Source organism: Nycticebus coucang, chromosome 9 (assembly GCF_027406575.1).
Source record: "Nycticebus coucang isolate mNycCou1 chromosome 9, mNycCou1.pri, whole genome shotgun sequence".
NCBI lineage: Eukaryota > Metazoa > Chordata > Mammalia > Primates > Lorisidae > Nycticebus > Nycticebus coucang.
The window spans coordinates 23,575,943-23,595,679 of NC_069788.1; the positions used below are offsets into that span (position 1 = coordinate 23,575,943).

The 19,737-nt window shown below is 39.6% G+C and overlaps 2 protein-coding genes across 16 annotated transcripts in view; one reads left to right on the forward strand and one right to left on the reverse strand.

The window, feature by feature from the left end:
- The window catches only part of DST (dystonin), a 465,208-nt gene that overhangs the window by 187,471 nt on the left and 258,000 nt on the right, over positions 1–19,737 (forward strand). The window lies entirely within an intron of this gene.
- On the reverse strand, positions 17,547–18,445 carry LOC128594877 (homeobox protein NANOG-like). Its single transcript, XM_053603782.1, has 2 exons — positions 17,933–18,445; positions 17,547–17,879 (listed from the first exon to the last, which is right to left on the reverse strand). The coding sequence occupies exons 1-2, from the start codon at positions 18,377–18,379 to the stop codon at positions 17,547–17,549; spliced, it is 780 nt and encodes a 259-aa protein (XP_053459757.1). The 5' UTR covers positions 18,380–18,445.

Genomic DNA, 19,737 nt, shown 5'->3' on the forward strand with positions numbered 1-19,737 from the left:
TAATATGTTCCTTCTGGAAGGATGTTTGGAGAATACTTAGAGACCTAAAAATAGACCTGCCATTTGATCCTATAATTCCTTTACTAGGTTTAAACCCAGAAGACCAAAAATCACAATATAACAAAGACATCTGTACCAGAATGTTTACTGCAGCCCAATTCATAATTGCTAAGTCATGGAAGAAGCCCAAGTGCCCATCGACCCACGAATGGACTAGCAAATTTTGGTATGTGTATACCATGGAATATTATGCAGCCTTCAAGAAAGAAGGAAACTTTACCTCTTTCATGTTTACATTGATGGAGCTGTAACATATTCTTCTTTGCAGAGTATCTCAGGAATGGAAGAAAATGTATCCTATGTACTTAGCCCTACTCTGAAGCTAAATTATAGCATTCACATGAAGGCTATAACCCAACTATAGCACGAGACTATGAGGAAAGGGCCAAGGAAGGGGAAGGGAGGGGGGAGGTTATGGTGGAGGGAGAGTAATGGGTTGGGCCACACCTGCCGTGCATCTTAGAATGGGTACAGGCGAAACTTACTAAAGGCAGAATAAAAATGTCTTCATATAATTAAGAAAATGCCATGAAGGCTATGTTGAACAGTTTGATGAGAATATTTCAGATTGTATATGAAACCAGCACATTGTACCCCTTGATTGCACTAATGTATACAGCTATGATTTAACAATAAACAAACAAACAAAAAAAAAAACACAAAAAAATGAAAAAAGGACTGACTTCAAAGGGAAGCTTTTAAAGCTGGGAGATCTGTTGCATGCTTCTAAAAATGCTGAAATTTATGCCTGATGGCCCCGGGCTGTAGATGGACAGTGCTAACACATTCTAAGACTGTTGTTCGCTTAAATAATTTTTTATTATAATTTTTCAGATATTCTTTGTGATTTTAAAAAAAAAAAACTCTTGAAATTATGCCACTAGTTCTTGCTGCTACATAAAATGTGAATAGGAAGTTGTATAAGTCATTTTTAGAGGCCCAAGATTGCATTTCCCTCAATGAGTGTAATCTGTTGTGATACTGATCTTAGGGTTCTCAGGCAGCCCGCTAGAGCTTATTTAATGCATATGCGATTTTACAGACATGAAGAGCTTAAGTCCTGAGATCAAGGAGTACACACTGGAGGAGAAAGAGTGGTCCTCTCCTCTCGTCCCTGAGTAGATTTCAGTTCCAGTGTTTCTTTGTCCATTCCTTAGGATCACCCTCTTGTCCCAAGGGCCGCAGCTGTGTCTGTGTGCTTCTGAAGCATGCTCTTTTCCGAAGTGCTTCTGTTTCATCTTGGATTCCCAGAGCAGCTGGTTCCAGTTAGGGCCAGGAGCAAAGACCAGGGGGAACCTAATTCCCCATATGTAGTCTATGAATGATACAGAGCTTCGCCTGTCCCACTGGAAAATACATCTGCAGTTGAATTTCTAATAGATTCAAGAAGAAAAGTCAGCTGTGTCCAGGAAGGCCAGCATGGAAATAAGCTGGTCACGCTCGGAGTCTGGTTGGTTGTGGCGTCTTCCACCCAGGGAGGTGGCACAGCACGGTGAGTGAGAGCGCAGGCTCAGGACCCAGCTGCTGGGACACATCTCCCCTGGACTATTTCCTGTGGTGTGTCCTTGAACCTTCCTAAGCCTTAGTTTTCTCACCTGTGAATAGTGCCGTCTTACTGCAGTTACCATGGACAGTAAATGAAATAGTGCATACAAAACTTTTGAAGACAATGCTTGTTAATGTACCCAGAGGGAAAGAGGAGGTGGAGTGTGTGTGTGTGTGTGTGTGTGTGTGTGTGTGTATAAGGTAGGCTGTTAAGTATCTTTATAGCTACAGAACTCTAAAATCACGTAAAGCTTCAGATTTGTCCTCTTATCTTCCTAACAGTGACAGTTGTGATCCTCATGTCACTTTTTTTGTGTGTTTGAATGTAGTATTGCCTATATATTGAAAAGAGGAGAGCTCTGTAATGTGCAGCTATGGTGGGTTTATAATAATACCACAGCAGTGAATGCCAGTTCAATAGTGAATGCTAAATAAGGAATGTGTTTTTCATGGTCTGGCAAAGGACCATTCCTAACACCCTTTTTCTCCCCTTGCATGGCTATGGCAGTGTGAGGTGAGATGGTGTGAGTGCACAGCAGATTATTTGTGAGCCATCATATCACTGGTTGAATTCAGCATAGATAAGATAATTCAGAGGAATAGCCCAGTAGAGCAACGGCTACAACATAGCATTTCCACCTCCTGTCTGAGCAGAGAATCTGGCGTGTAGGTTTTCTACAACAGCATTAGCAGCCTTCTGATTCTTCTTCTTTTTTTTTTTTTAAACAAAAACCAATAGTACTACCTATTGAATTCTTGAAGAATAGGATAAAAATTCCGTATCTTAAAGTACAATTATACCTGAAGAACATAAAGTAGGTGTCCCTAAATGTTCTAAAGTAGAAGTGTTCCTATAGATCTGTTATCTAAGTTATTGTTTTAATATTAGCCTTTCTTTTACTGTCATAATTTGTTATTCTCGAATATTTTTAACATTTAACTTTAATACATAAACTTTAAAAATTTAAGAAACCACATTTACAGACACTCTGATTTTACTGAGAAGTGTATACAATAGAACGATTTTAACATTTCTTCCATGTTGTTAATTTAATTCAAATTTATTTCTGATTAATAGTTTCTCGCTGGGTTTTAAAATTCATTTTCCAGGTTGACAAGATCAGATATGTATACATATTTATCTTGGGGGCAGAGGAACAGCATTTCTCACAACTTGTTCCCAGGGACACAGATACTGTGAGATGTCCTGGGGGTGGGGAGGTGGTTTCCTTTACTGAAAGGGTTTGGAGAGTAGCATTTCTAGTTGAAGAGATTTATAGTACACAATTAGCATATTAAAGACCGAAAAATCCTGTGGTAAAAAACCATGTTTAATCCATTGTTTCCCAAATTCCCTTGTTCTTGTATTTCTTTCATCAACAATATCTATTAATATCCCTTTGGGAAATCTTGGGAGAGTTTTAAAGTGACCGCTTTTAAGCAAATTTAGTTTATTTTGTACAATTTGAATCACAGATTTGTATTAGCTCTAGTTAATTTGGTGGTTATTGCATAAGTGTTTTCTCACAGCCCTTTTTAATGGGTCATTGATTTTCTAATTTGTGGATAATTTACCCTGTTGGTTCCTTTGAATCGTAACCGAGTTATTTCCTTCATTGTCTCATATTTGCTTACTGCAACTTCCCTCAACTTACCTTAGGCCCACAGCCTTTATGGCAGCTCTTAAATATCTGAAGGAGCTATTTTGTCCCCAAACCCACTGCTGGTTTTTTGTTGTTGCTGTTGTTGTTTTACTTAACCTTTATTTCCTTTTCCATTTCCTTTATTTGAGTCTCATGTGATAAGATTTTTTTGATCATAATTTTCTTTACGTAACATGTTCTTTTTCATTTTTACATGCGAAATTATTAAGACTATTGAAGACTGAAAATGAGTTGAAGGAACGTTTAAGACATACGCAGAGTTATACAATAAGGACATGAGCAGAAGTTGTCCCCAGCTGTATCTGTGTTATCTTCTGCCCTTCACCTCCCTACCTTTGGTACATACTACGCTGTTTACTTGTTTACTTACCTTGACAATGTTTTTTCCCCCTGCATCATAGGATAGTTCATTTAGTCTTAACTACTTTTGTTTTTCTACAGAGAATATGTATTACTTGGACTGTCAGCGAAGAACAAGATAGTATGATTTTCTAAAAACTTAAGTCTTTGCTGTTCTTCATTTGCCACAGCTGAGGGGAAGGCAGTTATCTAATTCATCTTCCTTTAAAAGAGTTAAGGTCTGATAATGACTAATGTGCTGCTTGTCCTAAGGGTATTTGATGGCCAAGGAGGCTTTGGGCAAGGACCTGCCAACTATAGCCTGTGGGTCAGATCTAGCCCCAGCCTATTTTTTCCTATAGTCCAGCTAAGAATAGTTTTTACATTTTTAAAAAATAACTGAAAATAAATCAAAAGAAGAATGTATTGTGACACATGAAAATGATATGAAACCCAAAAGTTAGTGTTCATAAATAAAATTGTATTCAGCTCAGCCACAGTTATTTATGCATTAGTATAATCTAGCCTTGTATTTATTCATTTATTTATTTACAGAGACAGAGTCTTACTGTATCGCCCTTGGTAGAGTGCCATGGCGTCACACATCTTACAGCAACCTCCAGCTCCTGGGCTTAGGCGATTCTCTTGCCTCAGTCTCCTGAGTAGCTGGGACTACAGGTGCCCGCCACAACGCCTGGCTATTTTTCTTTGTTGTTGTTTTGCAGTTCCCTGGGGCCGGCTTTGAACCTGCCACCCTTGGGGCCTGTGCCCTACTCACTGAGCCACAGGTGTCGCCCCTAGCCTTTTATTTAAAAAAGAAATGTTTTCTGACCTCTTGTCTTAGGCTGAAGGTTTGTATATTTAGGGGAAAGCTTTGTGTGAATTCACTTTTATGGTAAAGAAACAATGTTTCCTCTGAATCCATTTTTGAAGATGGCTTTCCTGTATATAATACCAGCTGGGATTGCATGGGTGTAGTTTTCTACCATAGCCTTTTGGAATGAATTTCCCTCTGATTTATTTAACCAAATGATATTTGAAAAGGCCAGTTCAGTATATTGCCTTACTACTTGGGCAAAATTTTATTTCTCTTTGAGTCAATATGTGGTCATGAGTGATAGGCTGTAGTTTGAGGACCCCTGGTCTAGATGAAAGGTTTTGTAGTGGTTGACACTGACAGCTTTTCAATATTTATTTATTAATGTTAGGATCAGACCTTTTGCATATTTGTTCATTGACAATCCTTGGGACAATTTTTCAATACATATGAATCACTCATCTTTTAAATATATTTTAGTTGCAGGTACTGACCTATATTAGAATAGTCCAACTCTTATCCTATATTCTGGGTGGTGCTATTAATTCCTACTGAATGATGATGTGAACATTTCTTACGTGCAAACATTGCTCTTGAAAGGAGTGTGATTAAAATATATATACGTGTACATATATTTTTTTGATAGGAGTTTGCTCTGTTTCCTAGGCTAGAGCGCAGTGGCAATAATATAGCTTGTTGCAACCTCAAACCCCTGGGCTCATGGGATCCTCCTGCTTCAGCCTCCCAAAGTAGCTGGGACTATAGGCACAAACCACCAAGCCTGGCTCACTTTTACTCCTGGCCTCAAGCAATCCTCCTACCTCGGCCTCCCAAAGTACTAGGATTATAGTGTGAGTCACTGTGCCTGGTTCAAAATATTTTTCAAAAAGAGCTTTGTTGAGATATAATTTCCATACCATAAAATTCACATTTTACACATATAATTGAATATTTTTTAGTAACTTTATAGAATTGTGCAGCCATTTAATTGGTCTAATTTTAGAATGTTTCCATTACCTCCCCCAAAAACCTTGTACCCATTTGTCCTGTTTCTCTCCCCGCCCCTCCCCCTGGTTTAGGCTGCCACTAATAAACTTTCTGTATTAATAGATTCTTTTTTCTGTATCTTTCACAATAACAGAATCATATAGTCGGTGTTCTTTTGCGTCTGGCGTTTTCCACCTAGCATACTGTATAAGGTTCAGCCCAGTTACAGTGTGCACCTTCATTCCCTTTTATTGTCAAGTGGTTGTCCATGCTGTGGATAGATCACATTTTGTTTATCCTCTTAGCAGCTGATGGACAGTAGGGCTGTTTCCACTTTTTGGCTCTTATGAACGATGCTGCTCTGAACAGAAATGTGCAAGTCTGTGTGTAGACATGTATGTCCAATTTTACATAGGAGTAAAATTTCTGGGTCATGTGGCAAATCTAGTTTAACATTTTAAGAAACTGCCAAGCTGTTTTCCAGAGTGGTTGCACCAGTTCACATTTCTGCTGGCGATGTGCGAGCGTTCCAGTTTCTTTACGTTCTTGTTCACACTTGTCCTTGTCTGTGTTTCTGACTGTAGCCCTCTTGGTAGGTGTGAAGTGCTCTCTCACTGATTTTTGTTTGTATGTCTCTGATGACTGATGATGTTGAGCATGTTTTCATGTGCTTATTGGCTATTTGTATACATTCTTTGGTGAAATTTCTGCTCATATGTTTGCCTATCTTAATTTTGGGGTTAAACACTGTCATTATTGAGTTTTCTTTTGTCACATATGCTTTTGGTGTCATATATAAGAAATCTTTGCCTAATGTATGGTCAAAAAGATTTACTGCTGTGATTTTATCTAATAACTGTATAGTTTTAGCCGTTATGTTTAAGTCTGTGATTCATTTTGTGAGAAAGATTCAAATGAATGCTTTTGCATGTGAATATTCAGTTTCCCAGCATCATTTTCTACCGAAGTAATTGACTTTGTTATTTTGTCAAAAACTAGTTATCTATAAATGTATGTGTCTAGTTGTGAACTCTCTATTCTGTCCAGCGGAGTTATATATCTATTTTTATTAGAAGCATTTCCTTTTGAAATTCATCATTAGACTAGGTACATTTACTCATGCCTGTAATCCTAGCACTCTGAGAGGCCGAGGTGGGTGGATTGCTTGAGCTTAGGAGTTTGAGAACAGCCTGAGCAAGAGCAAGACGCTGTCTCTACTAAAAATAGAAAAACTGAGGCAAGAGGATCATTTGAGCCCAAGAGCTTCAGGTTGCTGTGAGCTGTGATGGCATGACACTCTACTCAGGGTGTCAGAGTGAGACTCTGTCTTCAAAAAAAAAGAAACAAAAAAACAAAAACAAAAAAATTCATCATTAAATCTAGAAAGTTGATGTATCTGAATCTCTTCCTGCCATTTATCAGATAGATGGTTAAAGAATGTAGAAGTATAGGGGGAGCTTCACTTTTGCCCCCTCTGAAGGTTTGCTGACATGCTGACAATAGACAGATTAGTAGGAGAAAAAGGCACACAATTTTATTTTTGTCTGCATGGACATGGGAGTCCTACAAATACAAGACTCAAAGAAGGGCCAGGTGGTTGAGCATTATATACACTCTTCATGGGGAAAAGGTAAGTGGGGGACTGTGGAAAATTTTAGAGGGGCAGTAAATGATTATTATGAGAAATGAAGAACCCCAAACAACAATGGCCTGTGGCAAAGTTCCTCTGAACTCTGAGGCAGACAGTGGAAGGTGAGGGACAGAACCTCACTGTGAACAAAGGTTGTTGTCTTATTTTGCCGATAAAGCCTCTTAGGTCATTGTTGGGTGTCTAGTTGACCCCAACCTAAGACAGTGTCCAGCAAGGGAGACCACACTGAGGAAAGGACAAAACTTACACCGAACTTAGTGCATAAAACTGGAAGCCTGTAAGGGCATACACTGTTCCATATGCCTAGGGGGGGCAGCATGACAACAGCACAGCCCCCGTCCTGTTTCCGGGAGTCTTTTCATTGGGTACACAGAAGAGTGTACGTGCAAGGATGCACTGCAGTCACTCGTCAGCAGTCAAGGTTAAGAACGAGAGCGGGGAGATTCCAGCCCCCAGGAAGGTTGAGTAAAGGTAAGTAGGGACATAGGGTGGTGGAACATCTGAGGAGGCCAGATAAACGTGCAAAGAGAAGGGCGGGGAGCAAGTCTCGTCTCCTCAGGCAGACATCTCAGCTTCTCTAGCCCGAGCTACTAGCTGACGGTCTCAGCTGCCTGCACTGCTGGTTTCCCCACGCAGGGCCAGTCGTGTAGACATTCCCCTGACGGCACCTTCAGACTCCTTTCTTCTCAGGAGTACAGGGGTGGCCTGCCGGGGGCTTTTCCCTAGCTTGTGAAGGGCCCAGGGGGTCTCAGCCTATCTATTTCCACAGGTCATCTCTTGGAGATGCCCTGAGAAAAAAAGAAGAAAACCCTTTCTGGGCATAATGAGAACTTTCAATCTTTTCTCTTCTCTGGTGGTTAATGGTTACTCCTTTCCGGTTATTTGATGGGATTCCTAGGGAGAAGGCCTTAAGACTATTGCAGTTCTTTCGGAAAGACGTTTTCTTAGTCTGGTAAGGAAACTCCAGACAGAGTCCCTCTCAGTTCTTGGTGGGGAGGGAGAGAGAAACAGCAGAAGGTTAGACAGTTAGGCAGCTTCTGAGACCTTTCGTTTCTTTTAATTCAAAGTGCTTAGCACAATACTTTGGGGTATCCATCTCTGTTCCCAGCAACAGGGGGAGTACTTAGGAGGTTTGGCACGCAGAAGTGGATATTCCTCATCTCCTTGTCAGTCATTCAGCAACATGAATGAATGGTTTGGATGGACATGAGGTCAGACACTAACTCTCATAGATGCCATAATGGGCCTTGGGGGCAAAGACAAATTCCCTCCACGCAAGTGGCTTGACTGACTTTGTGTATCTGTTTCCTGAGTCTTTGTTTTTTCCCTGTAATTGGGTAGGCACTGTAGGGCCCCCAACTGAGAGCATAGCTGAGGTCACATACAAAGTGCAGAAAAGGAATCGTTTATTTATCCCCCAAGTATTCTTTGAGTATCTACTATCTAGAAAGTACTGTGTAGAGCATGAAGCTTTTATAATGAGGACCCAACACAGGGCCCTGTGCTTTTGAGGGGCTTTATGTTTCTATATATCATTTACATAAAACTATTCTGTAAGTAAAAATGCTGATCAGTGTGCTGGTATAAACCAAGGAATATGGGAGTTCAGAAGAGGGAAGCCTTCACTGTCTAGTTTCCTTAGAACTTGACCTAGAAGGAAAAGTAAAATTTCAATGGCCAGGGGGTATGGGAGGGGGCTCAGAACACCATTTCAGGTGGAAGGAATACCGTGGTTGCAAGCAGGGAAATGCCACAGTGGAAGTTTGCGGAATGTGATCTCAACTATTCATCAGACATTCTTTACAAATTCTCTTAGCCTTTGTGATTGGACATGAAGCTGTACTGTTAGGGCCCTGGGACCTGAGTATCTTTCAGTAAACCTACTGTAGTGTCCTGTGGTTCACTTTCAGGAATGTGGCCTATGACTTGCTAGGTGTTACCTGGTTCTAGCCCTCTCTTGGTGTAACTTGGCAGTAAAAGGGAGGTGCTTAGAGTAGGTGCTGAGGAGAAAATAACTTCTGTTTAGATTTAGGTTGTGCCAGCCTGAGCAAGAGTGATATCTGTCTCTATTAAAAATAACAAAACTAGGGCAGAGCCTGTGGCTCAAAGGAGTAGGGTGCCAGCCCCATATGCCAGAGGTGGCGGGTTCAAATCCAGCCCTGGCCAAAAACTGCAAAAAAAAAAAAAAAAAGAAAGGAAATAATAGAGCAAAACTAGCCAGGCACCTGTAGTCCCAGCTACTTGGGAGGCTGAGGCAAGAGGATCACTTGAACCTAAGAGTTTGAGTGAGCTATGACGCTAGGGTACTTTACGCAAGGTGATAGAGTGTGACTGTGTCCCCCCCGCCAAAAAAAAAGAAAGAAAGAAAAAAAAGGTAGATTTAAGTTTTAGTGAAGAGGCAAGATAAATGCGTCTCCTCTTTGCCTGTGTAGTCTTATAAAAATGGGAATGCTAGCCGTTCAGCATCTGTGGTTCATAGTGGACCATTCCAGTAGACTACAATCTGGAAATTTTGGCAAAATTAATATAATATAATATGTCTTTTAGAAAGCGATCACTTGGAAAGTTTTAATCCTTCTGCAAAAAGTAGACTACAATGTGGAAATTTTGGCAAAATTAATATAATATGTCTTTTAGAAAGCGATCACTTGGAAAGTTTTAATCCTCCTGCAAAAAGTATATGTTGCAGAGATTAATTTAATGAAAGTGTATATAGCATCTGTCAAATTTTTATTAAGTTTTTAACAGAATCAATTAAAAGAATAAACTTGTTTTATCTGGGAAGCACATCAGTTCCCCAGATAGAATTTTCAGTGTTTTTTTTTTTTTTTTAAGTGAGTTAATCCTTCCCCATCCCCCGAGACAGAGTCCCACTCTGTTCTCCTTGGTAGAATGCTATGCGTATCATCGCTCACAGCAACCTCAAACTCTTGGCCTCAGGTGATGCTTTGGCCTCAGTTTTTTTTTTTTTTTTTGCCAGGGCTTGGCTTGAACCCGCCACCCCCGGAATATGGGGCTGGTGCCCCACTCCTTGAGCCATAGGCACCACCCTCATTTTTTTTTTTTTTAGTAGAGGCAGGGTCTCACTTTTGCTCAGGCTGGTCTCAAACTGTGAGCTCAAACCATCCAACCTTCTTGGCCTCCCAGAGTGCTAGGATTACAGGCTTGAGTCACCACACCCAGCCCAATGGTTTTTCTTTGGAAAAAAACAGATCTTGGAACCAGGGACCTGGAGTGTTTTCTGCATTTAAGGAAACATTCTTTGACAGGGAAGAGGTGTGACGCATCAGAATGGATTATAGCAGAGGCAAGTGGGATCTCAGCATCTGGGGGTGTCTTTAAAAATAGTTTTGGCGTTCCTCTCCTGTGACAGTTGTCTTCATCATAATCCTGGATTATTTCAAAGGTTTAATGTAGAGGATGCAACCAGTTTTCTCAGTTTATTTGTAAGAACTTGAGAAATGGGCTTCTGTTTAAAGAAGAGTGAATTGGTTTGCATATAAAGCGGCTGAGAGTGTCAGAATATCATAAAGGTCTTAAAACTGTAAAATTCGCTGCTGAGAGACGCTTACATTTTCTAATCCTTGAGACTTTAAAATAGATGAAACAACCACTTATGTCACGCCTACCTGGTAGTCTCTGACCCTGGCAAGCAAAAGCTCTGAAAGTGCCCGTGATGGTGTGAACTGAAGACCTCGGCACTCGGCAGCTCCACCTTCCCTGGAGGTGTTTCCACGGTGGCTTCCATTACTTACCCAGCAGATGCTTCCTCTGGATCCTAGAGCCCCATTCATTTATAACCATTCCACAGAGAGTAGCTCACAGGGTGAGGACAGAGCCATGTTAGACGTCATCCGGGAAATAGGGGAAGTTAATTTTTGAGGGCTCTGGTGTTTTTTTGACTTGTGTGTGTATGTGTGTTTGTGTGTGTGCACTGAGGTTATAGATTTTTTTTTTCTATAAACATCTATTGTAAAATGTCATTATTTTACATGATGCCCGGAGAAATGACAGTTCTCATTTGGAGCAAGGGTCCACTGTGTAAGAGGTCAGCCATTGACAACCTGAAACTCATTTGACAAAAGGCTGGAAAGAGATCATTCAGCTCAGAAGTTTTCACAGCAGTTGCCACAACTAGCACTTTAATCAGAACTGCACAGTAGTTGAAATTTTTATTTGTCACTCCCTATATTCCTTGCCTGGACTCTTCCTGCTCACCAGCTGTCCTGAGTCCTCAGGCTGCCTTTTAGTCTGGGGTCAGACCATGCCCTACACCGCAGTGCCTCTCCCTACAGCATATTCCCTCTCGCCAACTGTGAGTAAGGTCTCTGAAACCCGTGATAGATAGATACAAAGAGGAAAGTCAGTCTGATAAAGTCACCTTGCACTAAGGCAACTGACTGAGAGGTTGCTGTGTCCTGCAAGCTGTTTTTCTTATTAAAGAACTGAATGGATTTACCTCCATGCATCTCTAAAGGGAGGGTGATTGGTGGGATTACACCTGCGGTGCATCTTACAAGGGTACCTGTGAAACTTAGTAAATGTAGAGAATAAATGTCTTAACACAATAACTAAGAAAATGCCAGGAAGGCTATGTTAACCATTGTGATGAAAATATGTCAAATGGTCTATAAAACCAGTGTTTGGTGCCCCATGATCGCATTAATGTGCACAGCTATGATTTAATTAAAAAAAAAAGATCAAAAAAAGTTAACTTCAACCTAATTTGTGAATTTGGTGTAACATTGCCAGACAGTCATTGAATGGGGCATTTACTGAAGAAATACACTTTTTTTTTAATTAGTTACGAATTTAAATCATGAATAGAAGTTAAAACTAATTAAAAATTCTTTAACTTTTACTTGATTTTTATTGAAAAATATAATTCTGTTTCAAAACTTTTTTAGTAAAAATTGAAATTTAAAAATACAGCGTAGTCTGTTTAAAGTGTTGGTGGTAAAGGCCAGGACTGTGATGCTGTGGTTACAGACCCCCCGTGTTGAACATGCTGTTGGACCTAGTAATGTTTTATAAAGATGTGGCGCGTAGGGACTGTGTAGTACTTGGCTATTAAAATTACATTCTACTTAAGGGTCAGTCTTTGGTTTCACATGGTATCACATGGTATAGTCACATATTTCCATTTATATCACCATTTTGTTTCATCGAGTAGCTTATTAACTACTCATTAGATGTGGGTGATTATGACCTTTGCTTTTCCAGCTTTTTATTTTTAATTGCCCACATTGTGAGAAATTGGGAGGAATGGGAAAAAGGTGAGTTTAACAAGCCACTAATCAGCTCCTTCTCTTTTCTGTATGCTATTATTAAAAAACCTTTCTTAAACCTTACCATGATTTTTTGACACGATAAATGGTTTAAAGAAAGATTTGCATGAGAAATGAACTAAGAGGATATTTGAAAAACGTTTAAAAGGTGATAACTATAGTCTCCTGCCAAATATTACTGGATTTTACCTTCAGTGACTGAGTACTAGACAGAAAACATCATTGGTCTTACTTAAAATATCTTCCCCTCTCTCTCTCTCTTTTTTTTTTTTTAAAGGCAGGCATGACATAAGGTTTATTGAGGGTTTACAGGGTAAGAAGGTTCACAAAGCAGGTTATTCTGGTCCTAGTCAGAGAATGAGCCTCCATTGCCAAGGCAAGTAGGCAAAGACGCCACCTTCCCCTCTTTCTAAAAGACTGTACAATATTTCTTAGCTGCTCTTTTCTTTCTCATAAATGGCATAGATAATGCTAATGCCTTTACAAATCAGGGCTCATTTGGCTGACAATTTCTTATGGAGGTTGTCTAGAACAAAACTTTTTAATCAAGCTAACTTTAAGAAACAGGACAAATAGCAGAAGGGATGTTACTGTGCAGAGTGTACTGGTTTCTGACTTTATTTCTCCCTTATAGTTACCATACGATTGTCCCGCACCAAGATCTGTACAGCTGTGCAAGAGTTGAAAGATCTCTGCAGGGTGAGGAGAAATCTAAGAAAAAAATAGTTTTGTCTGTTTCCCCGCTGATAAAAGAGAAGAGCTGGAACCCCACACAAAGCTGTTACCAAAGCATTACACACTTAAAAAAATTAAACTCAAAAAGGTTGCTAAAACTATGCTGAAACTGTATAGACGAAAATACAGCAAATCTTAGGTGTTTATCAGTCATGTAAATGGTTTTATTTAACCACTTATAGTTCCACCTTGTGTTAAGAGATTAGAAAAGACCTTCTGCGTTTTGCTTTTTAATTGATTGGGAATTATCATCCTGAGAACTTAAGACCTTCTTTGTCAGAGAACTAATCTGGTCCACTATGAAGTAGACAGACTATTTGTTTGCCCTGGTACTAATGTGGATTGTTTAAAATGTTCATCATAGTATCCATTAGCACCTTAAGATGTATGGCAAACGTCTTTCTTTTATAGTTTACAGATAAAGAGGTGAATTATGTGTGACCTTAATGCTGACTTTAAACATAGTACTTAAAGCATGACTATCTTTTTACTACATTAAATAAGGATATTTCTCTTTTACATTGAATTGCATCAATGGAAAATTATTGTAATTTAGGTAGAATCTTGCATTCTAGGTTTATTCTTTTACAACTCTTAAATAATTAGTACTAAAATAAATTTATAATAAACAGCTTTTCAGATGAGGCAGCTCCCTGAGAGAATACGTTGTTTTTAAGCATCAATTTTCTTATCAAGAATGGATACGAAAATATATATGTGATATATATGCAACTTTTATTTTTTCAAGTAGTTGATCTAAGGAGCTCTGACCCAGGAGTAAGTTGATGGCTTATTTTTGAAGAACGTGCTTGTTTGAATTGAAAAATATATATTGAGAAACATTTTAATTCAGTTTTCACTACAGCCGGCTGTCTCCTTTTCTTCACCCAGTTAGTACAAGGCAGTGAGGCGCTCTCCTTTGGGACAAGCCTTCTTTCATTATTGATGTCCCTAAAGATAGCTAATTGTTTCCCAGAATCCTGCATCCTCTACATGTAGGACTTCTTAAGGGAGGACTGTGAACCCTTTATGTGGCTGATGCTCCGCCCTCTGCCACTATGCTGGGTGTGTTACTGTATTCCGGGCGCATTGATTTAATGTCTACTGGAGTTTGCTTTGTCCTTCTTTACTGTGTGCACATTGCGCCCTTAGCTTCACCTGCCATTTGTGTTTGCTTAGGATAATAATTTGTAAGGATGCTTTTCAATCCATCAGAGACATTATGTCCACGTTCTGTTTAAAAGCCTTTGGTAGTTTTCTCCACCTGGGAAAGTCCACGCTTCTTCACCTGGCACGTGAAGATGCCTGGTCTCCTGGCCCACCTTCCTGATGTCTTCCACATCACAGACTTCGCTGACGTCATGACCGCTTCCTTCCTTGGAATTCACACGGCTGTTTGTGTCTTTGCCTTTTCCCTCTGTTCTTCCCTGTACCTGCAACATCCCCGTCTTCTTTCCTGGGAGGACCTGAAACTGGGTTGAAGCTCTTCACAGCTTCCTGACTGTGCTAGAGTGTATTCACTTCATACTGAACCTTCCTCCCTAAATTTCTGTCATCTCAAATCGTAGGCTGTAAGAGATGGTACTTTTATTATTCTTTTTTGTGCCTTTAGATGTTAAAGGATAGCTTGGCATATGATGGATGCTTAATTAATATTTAGTGACCTGAATTGAACTGTAGCTATGTGATAGCAATATGAATTATACTTAAATATGGGAATAAAAATGTTTGTGAAGATTCACATAAACCATTGCAATGTCATACTTTTGAAAAAGGCTGGTTAAACATTAAGTAAGCAGTATGTGATAGGCCACTTTGCTTCCAAGTGGAATGTGATTTAGTCTACATAAAACCAAATATTTATAGGTTAATAAAATGAAACCATTGGTGTAGTGTTTTTGATCAGTTAAGCCATTTGGATAATACAATCTTGGCATGATCTATTCTTTTCTCTCTCCAAAATAAATTTGAACTATTGTCTGTGTTGTCATGAGTACCTTGTTTAGAATTTTTGTTGCTCATAGAATGTTTTTTTTTTTTTCATTTTTTCAATCATGTATTTTTCATCTTTAGGATATTATCTTAAGCAAAAGATTAGTGCCCCCTACAGGTGATCTGTAGGTACAATGCTGTGCACACATTTTTAAAAGCACTGCAAAATTCTGGGAGAATTGTGTGAAATATAGAAAATGCTGCTTCATGCTTGTTACGTAATTCAAGTTATATAATTTAATCCCAGAGCATTTCATAGTGCTTTTACTTTGCTTGTCATTTTCTCTAGCACTGTTTATTCAGACAGTATTTTTGTCCCACAGGGAGAAAATATTCCCCCAAACAAAAGAAGGAATGTTTTATTAAAAATTGAAAATGGAAGGTTAAGACTATTGGCAGTTACTACCATCATTTGTGAAGGATGGTTACCAGGCCAAATGTCTATGACTCAGTCTTTGGATAAAATAAAAGCTTTGCTGTGTAGGCTTAACTGTTTATTTCCCCTTCTTTATTTTCCTCTAAAATGCTCACCTCATCTGATATTATTCTAGAACCCATTTTTTTTTTTTGCCCTCAGTTCAGTCACTACAACCTCTTCCCCATAATTATGACTTTTAAATTTTTTTCCTTTCTTTTTTTTTTTTTTAAGGTAAAATGGATTTTATTTATTTGTACTTAGACCATGCAAACTGCTACTGATACACGATGCAGCCAAACAACACATCTTTCTACAGAATAGTAGAGTAACGAACAAATCAAGGGTTGTACTAAAACAAAGCAAAAGGGGCAGAGGAAATCCATGAAGTGCATTCTAGCTAACACTTCATCTGAAAAGTTGAGGATTTTAATAAAGAAATCCCTCTATTTCTCAAAATAGAAGTAGGCCTCTTTGCCCACTTCCCTGGCAGTGGAGGCCACTTCGGTGTCCATGGTAAACATTTCTTGCTCTTACTCTATAAACCTACCTTTCTCTTCCTCAATAAAATTTGTTTCATGCTTGCCAAAAAAAAAAGAATGAAAAGGAAACCTATCATTTGAACATTCAATCCCACTACCAGCTATCTACCCAAAAGAAAGACTTTTTACCCTAAGGAAGGACATTTGTACTCAAATCTGTATAGCAGCACAATTCATAAAGCAAAGATACAGAAATAAAACAATCCATGTGCCCTTGAACACATGGATTAATAAATTCTGGTGTGTGTGTGTATATATATGTGGTATATATATATATACACACATACCATGGAATACTATTCAGCCATAAAAATAGATGGAGATTCCTTATAATAAATCTCTTCCTCTACAAAAAAGAAAAATAAATAGATGGAGATTTTTGTATCTTTTTCAACAACGTGGATGGATTTGGAGAACATTTTCCTAAGTATCACAAGAATGAAAAAACAATCCTCACATGTACTCAATACCAATTTGAGACAAGAAGATAAGAATCACAGACCCACATGAGAGAAAATCTCAAATTCAAAAAGGGAGGGAGAAAGGATTCAGTAGCTTCCCGCCCACCAGATACAATGCATGGGATATATGGCACATCCCCAGAGCGCAGGACACAGCTACAACTCTGCCTTTAACCTTTCATGTGTAGATGATACAACCTAATGGTTACCTAATTTACCTTTTGGTTTTGTCCATCCCCGAAGCATTCAACTCTAACCACAGACAATTACAATTAATTGGAAATAAAAATAAAAAATATCCTCGCCTTTTAAGTATTCGCTTGTGAGAAAACAAAAATAAGACTTCCTAATCCCAGAAAGTGGAAATAATCTTTCACACAGCTTTGTATGCTTTTTACTTTCTAAAGTTATCCAAACTAGTTACTATAACTACTTTATCTATAACCAGAGACATCTTCTATCATGTTATCCATAACAGCCAAGGTTATTGAAACCTCTGATTAGACTCCAGTCTTGCAATAGGCACACTGAGGGCCAGAACAGAGGCAGACTGTGGCTCAAAGGGGTAGGGCACTGGCCCCATATGCTGGAGGTGGCGGGTTCAAACCCAGCCCCAGCCAAAAACTGCAATAAAATAAAATAAAAAATAAAAATAAATAAATAAATATAAAAAAATCAGCCAGGCACAGGGGCTCAAGCCTACTTGTAATTCCAGCACTTTGGGAGGCTGAGGTGTATTGGTAGATTGCTTGAGCTTAGGAGTTTGAGAAAAGCCTGAGCAAAATCAAAACCCCATCTCTACTAAAAATAGAAAAACTCGCCAGGTATTGTGGTGATTGCCAGTAGTCTCAGCTACTTGGGAGGCTGAGGTAAAAGGATTGCTTGAGCCCAAGAGTTTTGAGGTTGCTATTAGCTATGACACCTTGGCACCCTAGCCAGGGTGACAGAGTAAAATTGTCTCAAAAAAAAAAAAAAAAAGACTGAAAATAAGAAAGATCCTGAGAGGAGAGGATTAGGCACTAACGCTAAGACTGAGTAATACACCCATCTTCACACATCCTCAGGCTGCATATTCATTGAGTAATTTAGGAATGAATCCACGGTTTGTGGGGAGCTAAAATCCTTAGTGGTTTGATGGATCACATTATGGCTTTCTCCAGCAGCTTCCAAGGCAAGACAATTTTGCTGGACCTGCAGGCAGGACTGTAAAGGCTCCTCCCCACAGTTAAAGAAGGGATTGTTCCAGGCCTGACTATTCCAGGCGTGGGTGCACCAGGTCTGACTGTTCCAGGAACGGTTACTCCAAGACTGGCTGCTCCAGGTTGGGTTACCCCAGGTTGGGTTACCCCAGGTCTGGTTGCTCCACACTGGAAGGTTCCGGATGTGTTCATCAGGCACACCTGGTGATAGGAAGAGTCGAAGCTTAGGTATTCCATGGGGGCTGAGGCCTGAGTCTGAGTCACACTGTTGGTGTTCTTTAGCCAGTTGTTTTTCTGCCATCTCTTAGATTTCATTCGCTGGTTCTGGAACCAGGTTTTAACCTGTTTATAGCTGAGGTTCAGGATCTTGAAAAGTTCTTGCATCTGTTGGAGGGTGAGGTATTTCTGTTTCTGAAATCTATTGTTGAGTATACACAGCTGGGTGGTAGAGAACACGGCTCTGGTCTTCTGTTTCTTGACCTGGACCTTACCTTCCTTCTTCATTACTCTCTTCTCTACAGAATTGGGTTGTTTTACTTTGGGACTAGTGGAAGAGTCAGGGCTGTCCTGAGCCAGCAGATCCATAGAAGTAGGAAGAGGAGCGGCAGTCAATGTGAAGGGCACCTCTGTAGAAGACATTTGCAAGAATGGATAATTTTCTTCAGGCCCACAAATTGCAGGCATTGAAGAAGAGTCACTAGAATCAGATGCTTCAGGGCAAGGCAGCCTTTGGGGACACGCTGTGTTATTAAGAAGGGGAAAAATTAAAGAGCTGAACTGTTAAAAAAAAAAAATAAGGTTAACACTTAAAATACCGAAATAGAATCTACAGAAAAAGATCCAAAAACCAAGAGGAAGAGCATCCCTTCCACAACAGCAGGAGGCAACCAGTTCAATCCAGCAAAATCTTTTTTTTTTTTTTGACACAGAGTCTGACTCCATCACCCATGGCATCATCATAGCTCACAGCAACCCCAAACTCTTGGGCTAAAGCAATTCTCTTGCCTCAGCCTCCCAAGTAGCTGGGACCACAGGTGGTACCACCATGCCTGGCTATTTTTGACTTTTAATTTTTGATAAACATTTTCTTTTATTCCATTTGTGGTGAGGAGACTGAGTCAATGTTATAAAGCACTTAGCATAAATTCAGGATAACTCATAGCATGTTTATTTTTATTATTAATAATGGTGATATTTACTTTTCAGAGAACGATAGAGATAATAATATCTTAACGTTTATAGAACATTTTCCATGTATAGTATTTCTGTGGTCCCCCAGAGACAAGAAAAGCAGGTAGTATTATGTGATAGCCAACACCTTAAGATTTTTCAGGAAGTATAGAAGTTAGTCTAATTCTGCATTTTTTTTCTAAAGTTCTTGAGAAATTAAGCCACAAATCTTCTTCTTCTTCTTTTTTTATTTTTTTGGAGACAGAGTCTCATTTTATCACCCTGGGTAGAGTGCCATGGTGTCCTAGCTCACAGCAACCTCAAATACCTGGGTTCAAGTGATCCTCTTGCCTCAGACTCCTAAGTAGCTGGGACTACAGGCACCCACCACAACACCCATCTAATTTTTCTATTTTTAGTAGGGATAGAGTCTTGCTCTTGCTCAGGCTGGTCTTGAACTCCTAAGCTCAAGCAATCTACCTGCCTGGGCCTCCCAGAGTGCTAGAATTATAGGCATGAGCCGCTATGGCCGGCCAAGCCACAGATCTTAAGAGTTGCTTTTCATTTTATACATTTTCTTTCTTTTACTTTTTTAAAAATAAGGGCCTGTGTTGCCTGGGCTAGAGTGTTGTGGCCTCAGCCTAGTTGACAGCAACCTCGAACTTCTGGGCTCAAGTAATCCTCCTGCCTCAGCCTCCTGAGTAACCAGAACTACAGGCACCCACCACAATGCCTGGCTAACTTTTTCACTTTTAGTAGAGATGGGGTCTTATGCTGGTTTTTGAGCTCCTGAGTACAAGTAATCCTCCCACATTGGCCTCCCATAGTACTAGGATTATAGGCATGAGCCACCACGCCCAGCAGATTTCACA

Bases quoted from the DNA above. Each gene is read 5' to 3' on its own strand.
- LOC128594877 (XM_053603782.1), bottom strand. From the start codon at position 18,379: ATGCCTGCAATTTGTGGGCCTGAAGAAAATTATCCATTCTTGCAAATG. The intron at 17,880-17,932 runs ATGGAATACCTA...CCTGATGAACAC, and splicing joins AGACTCAGGCCTCAGCCCCC to ATCCGGAACCTTCCAGTGTG.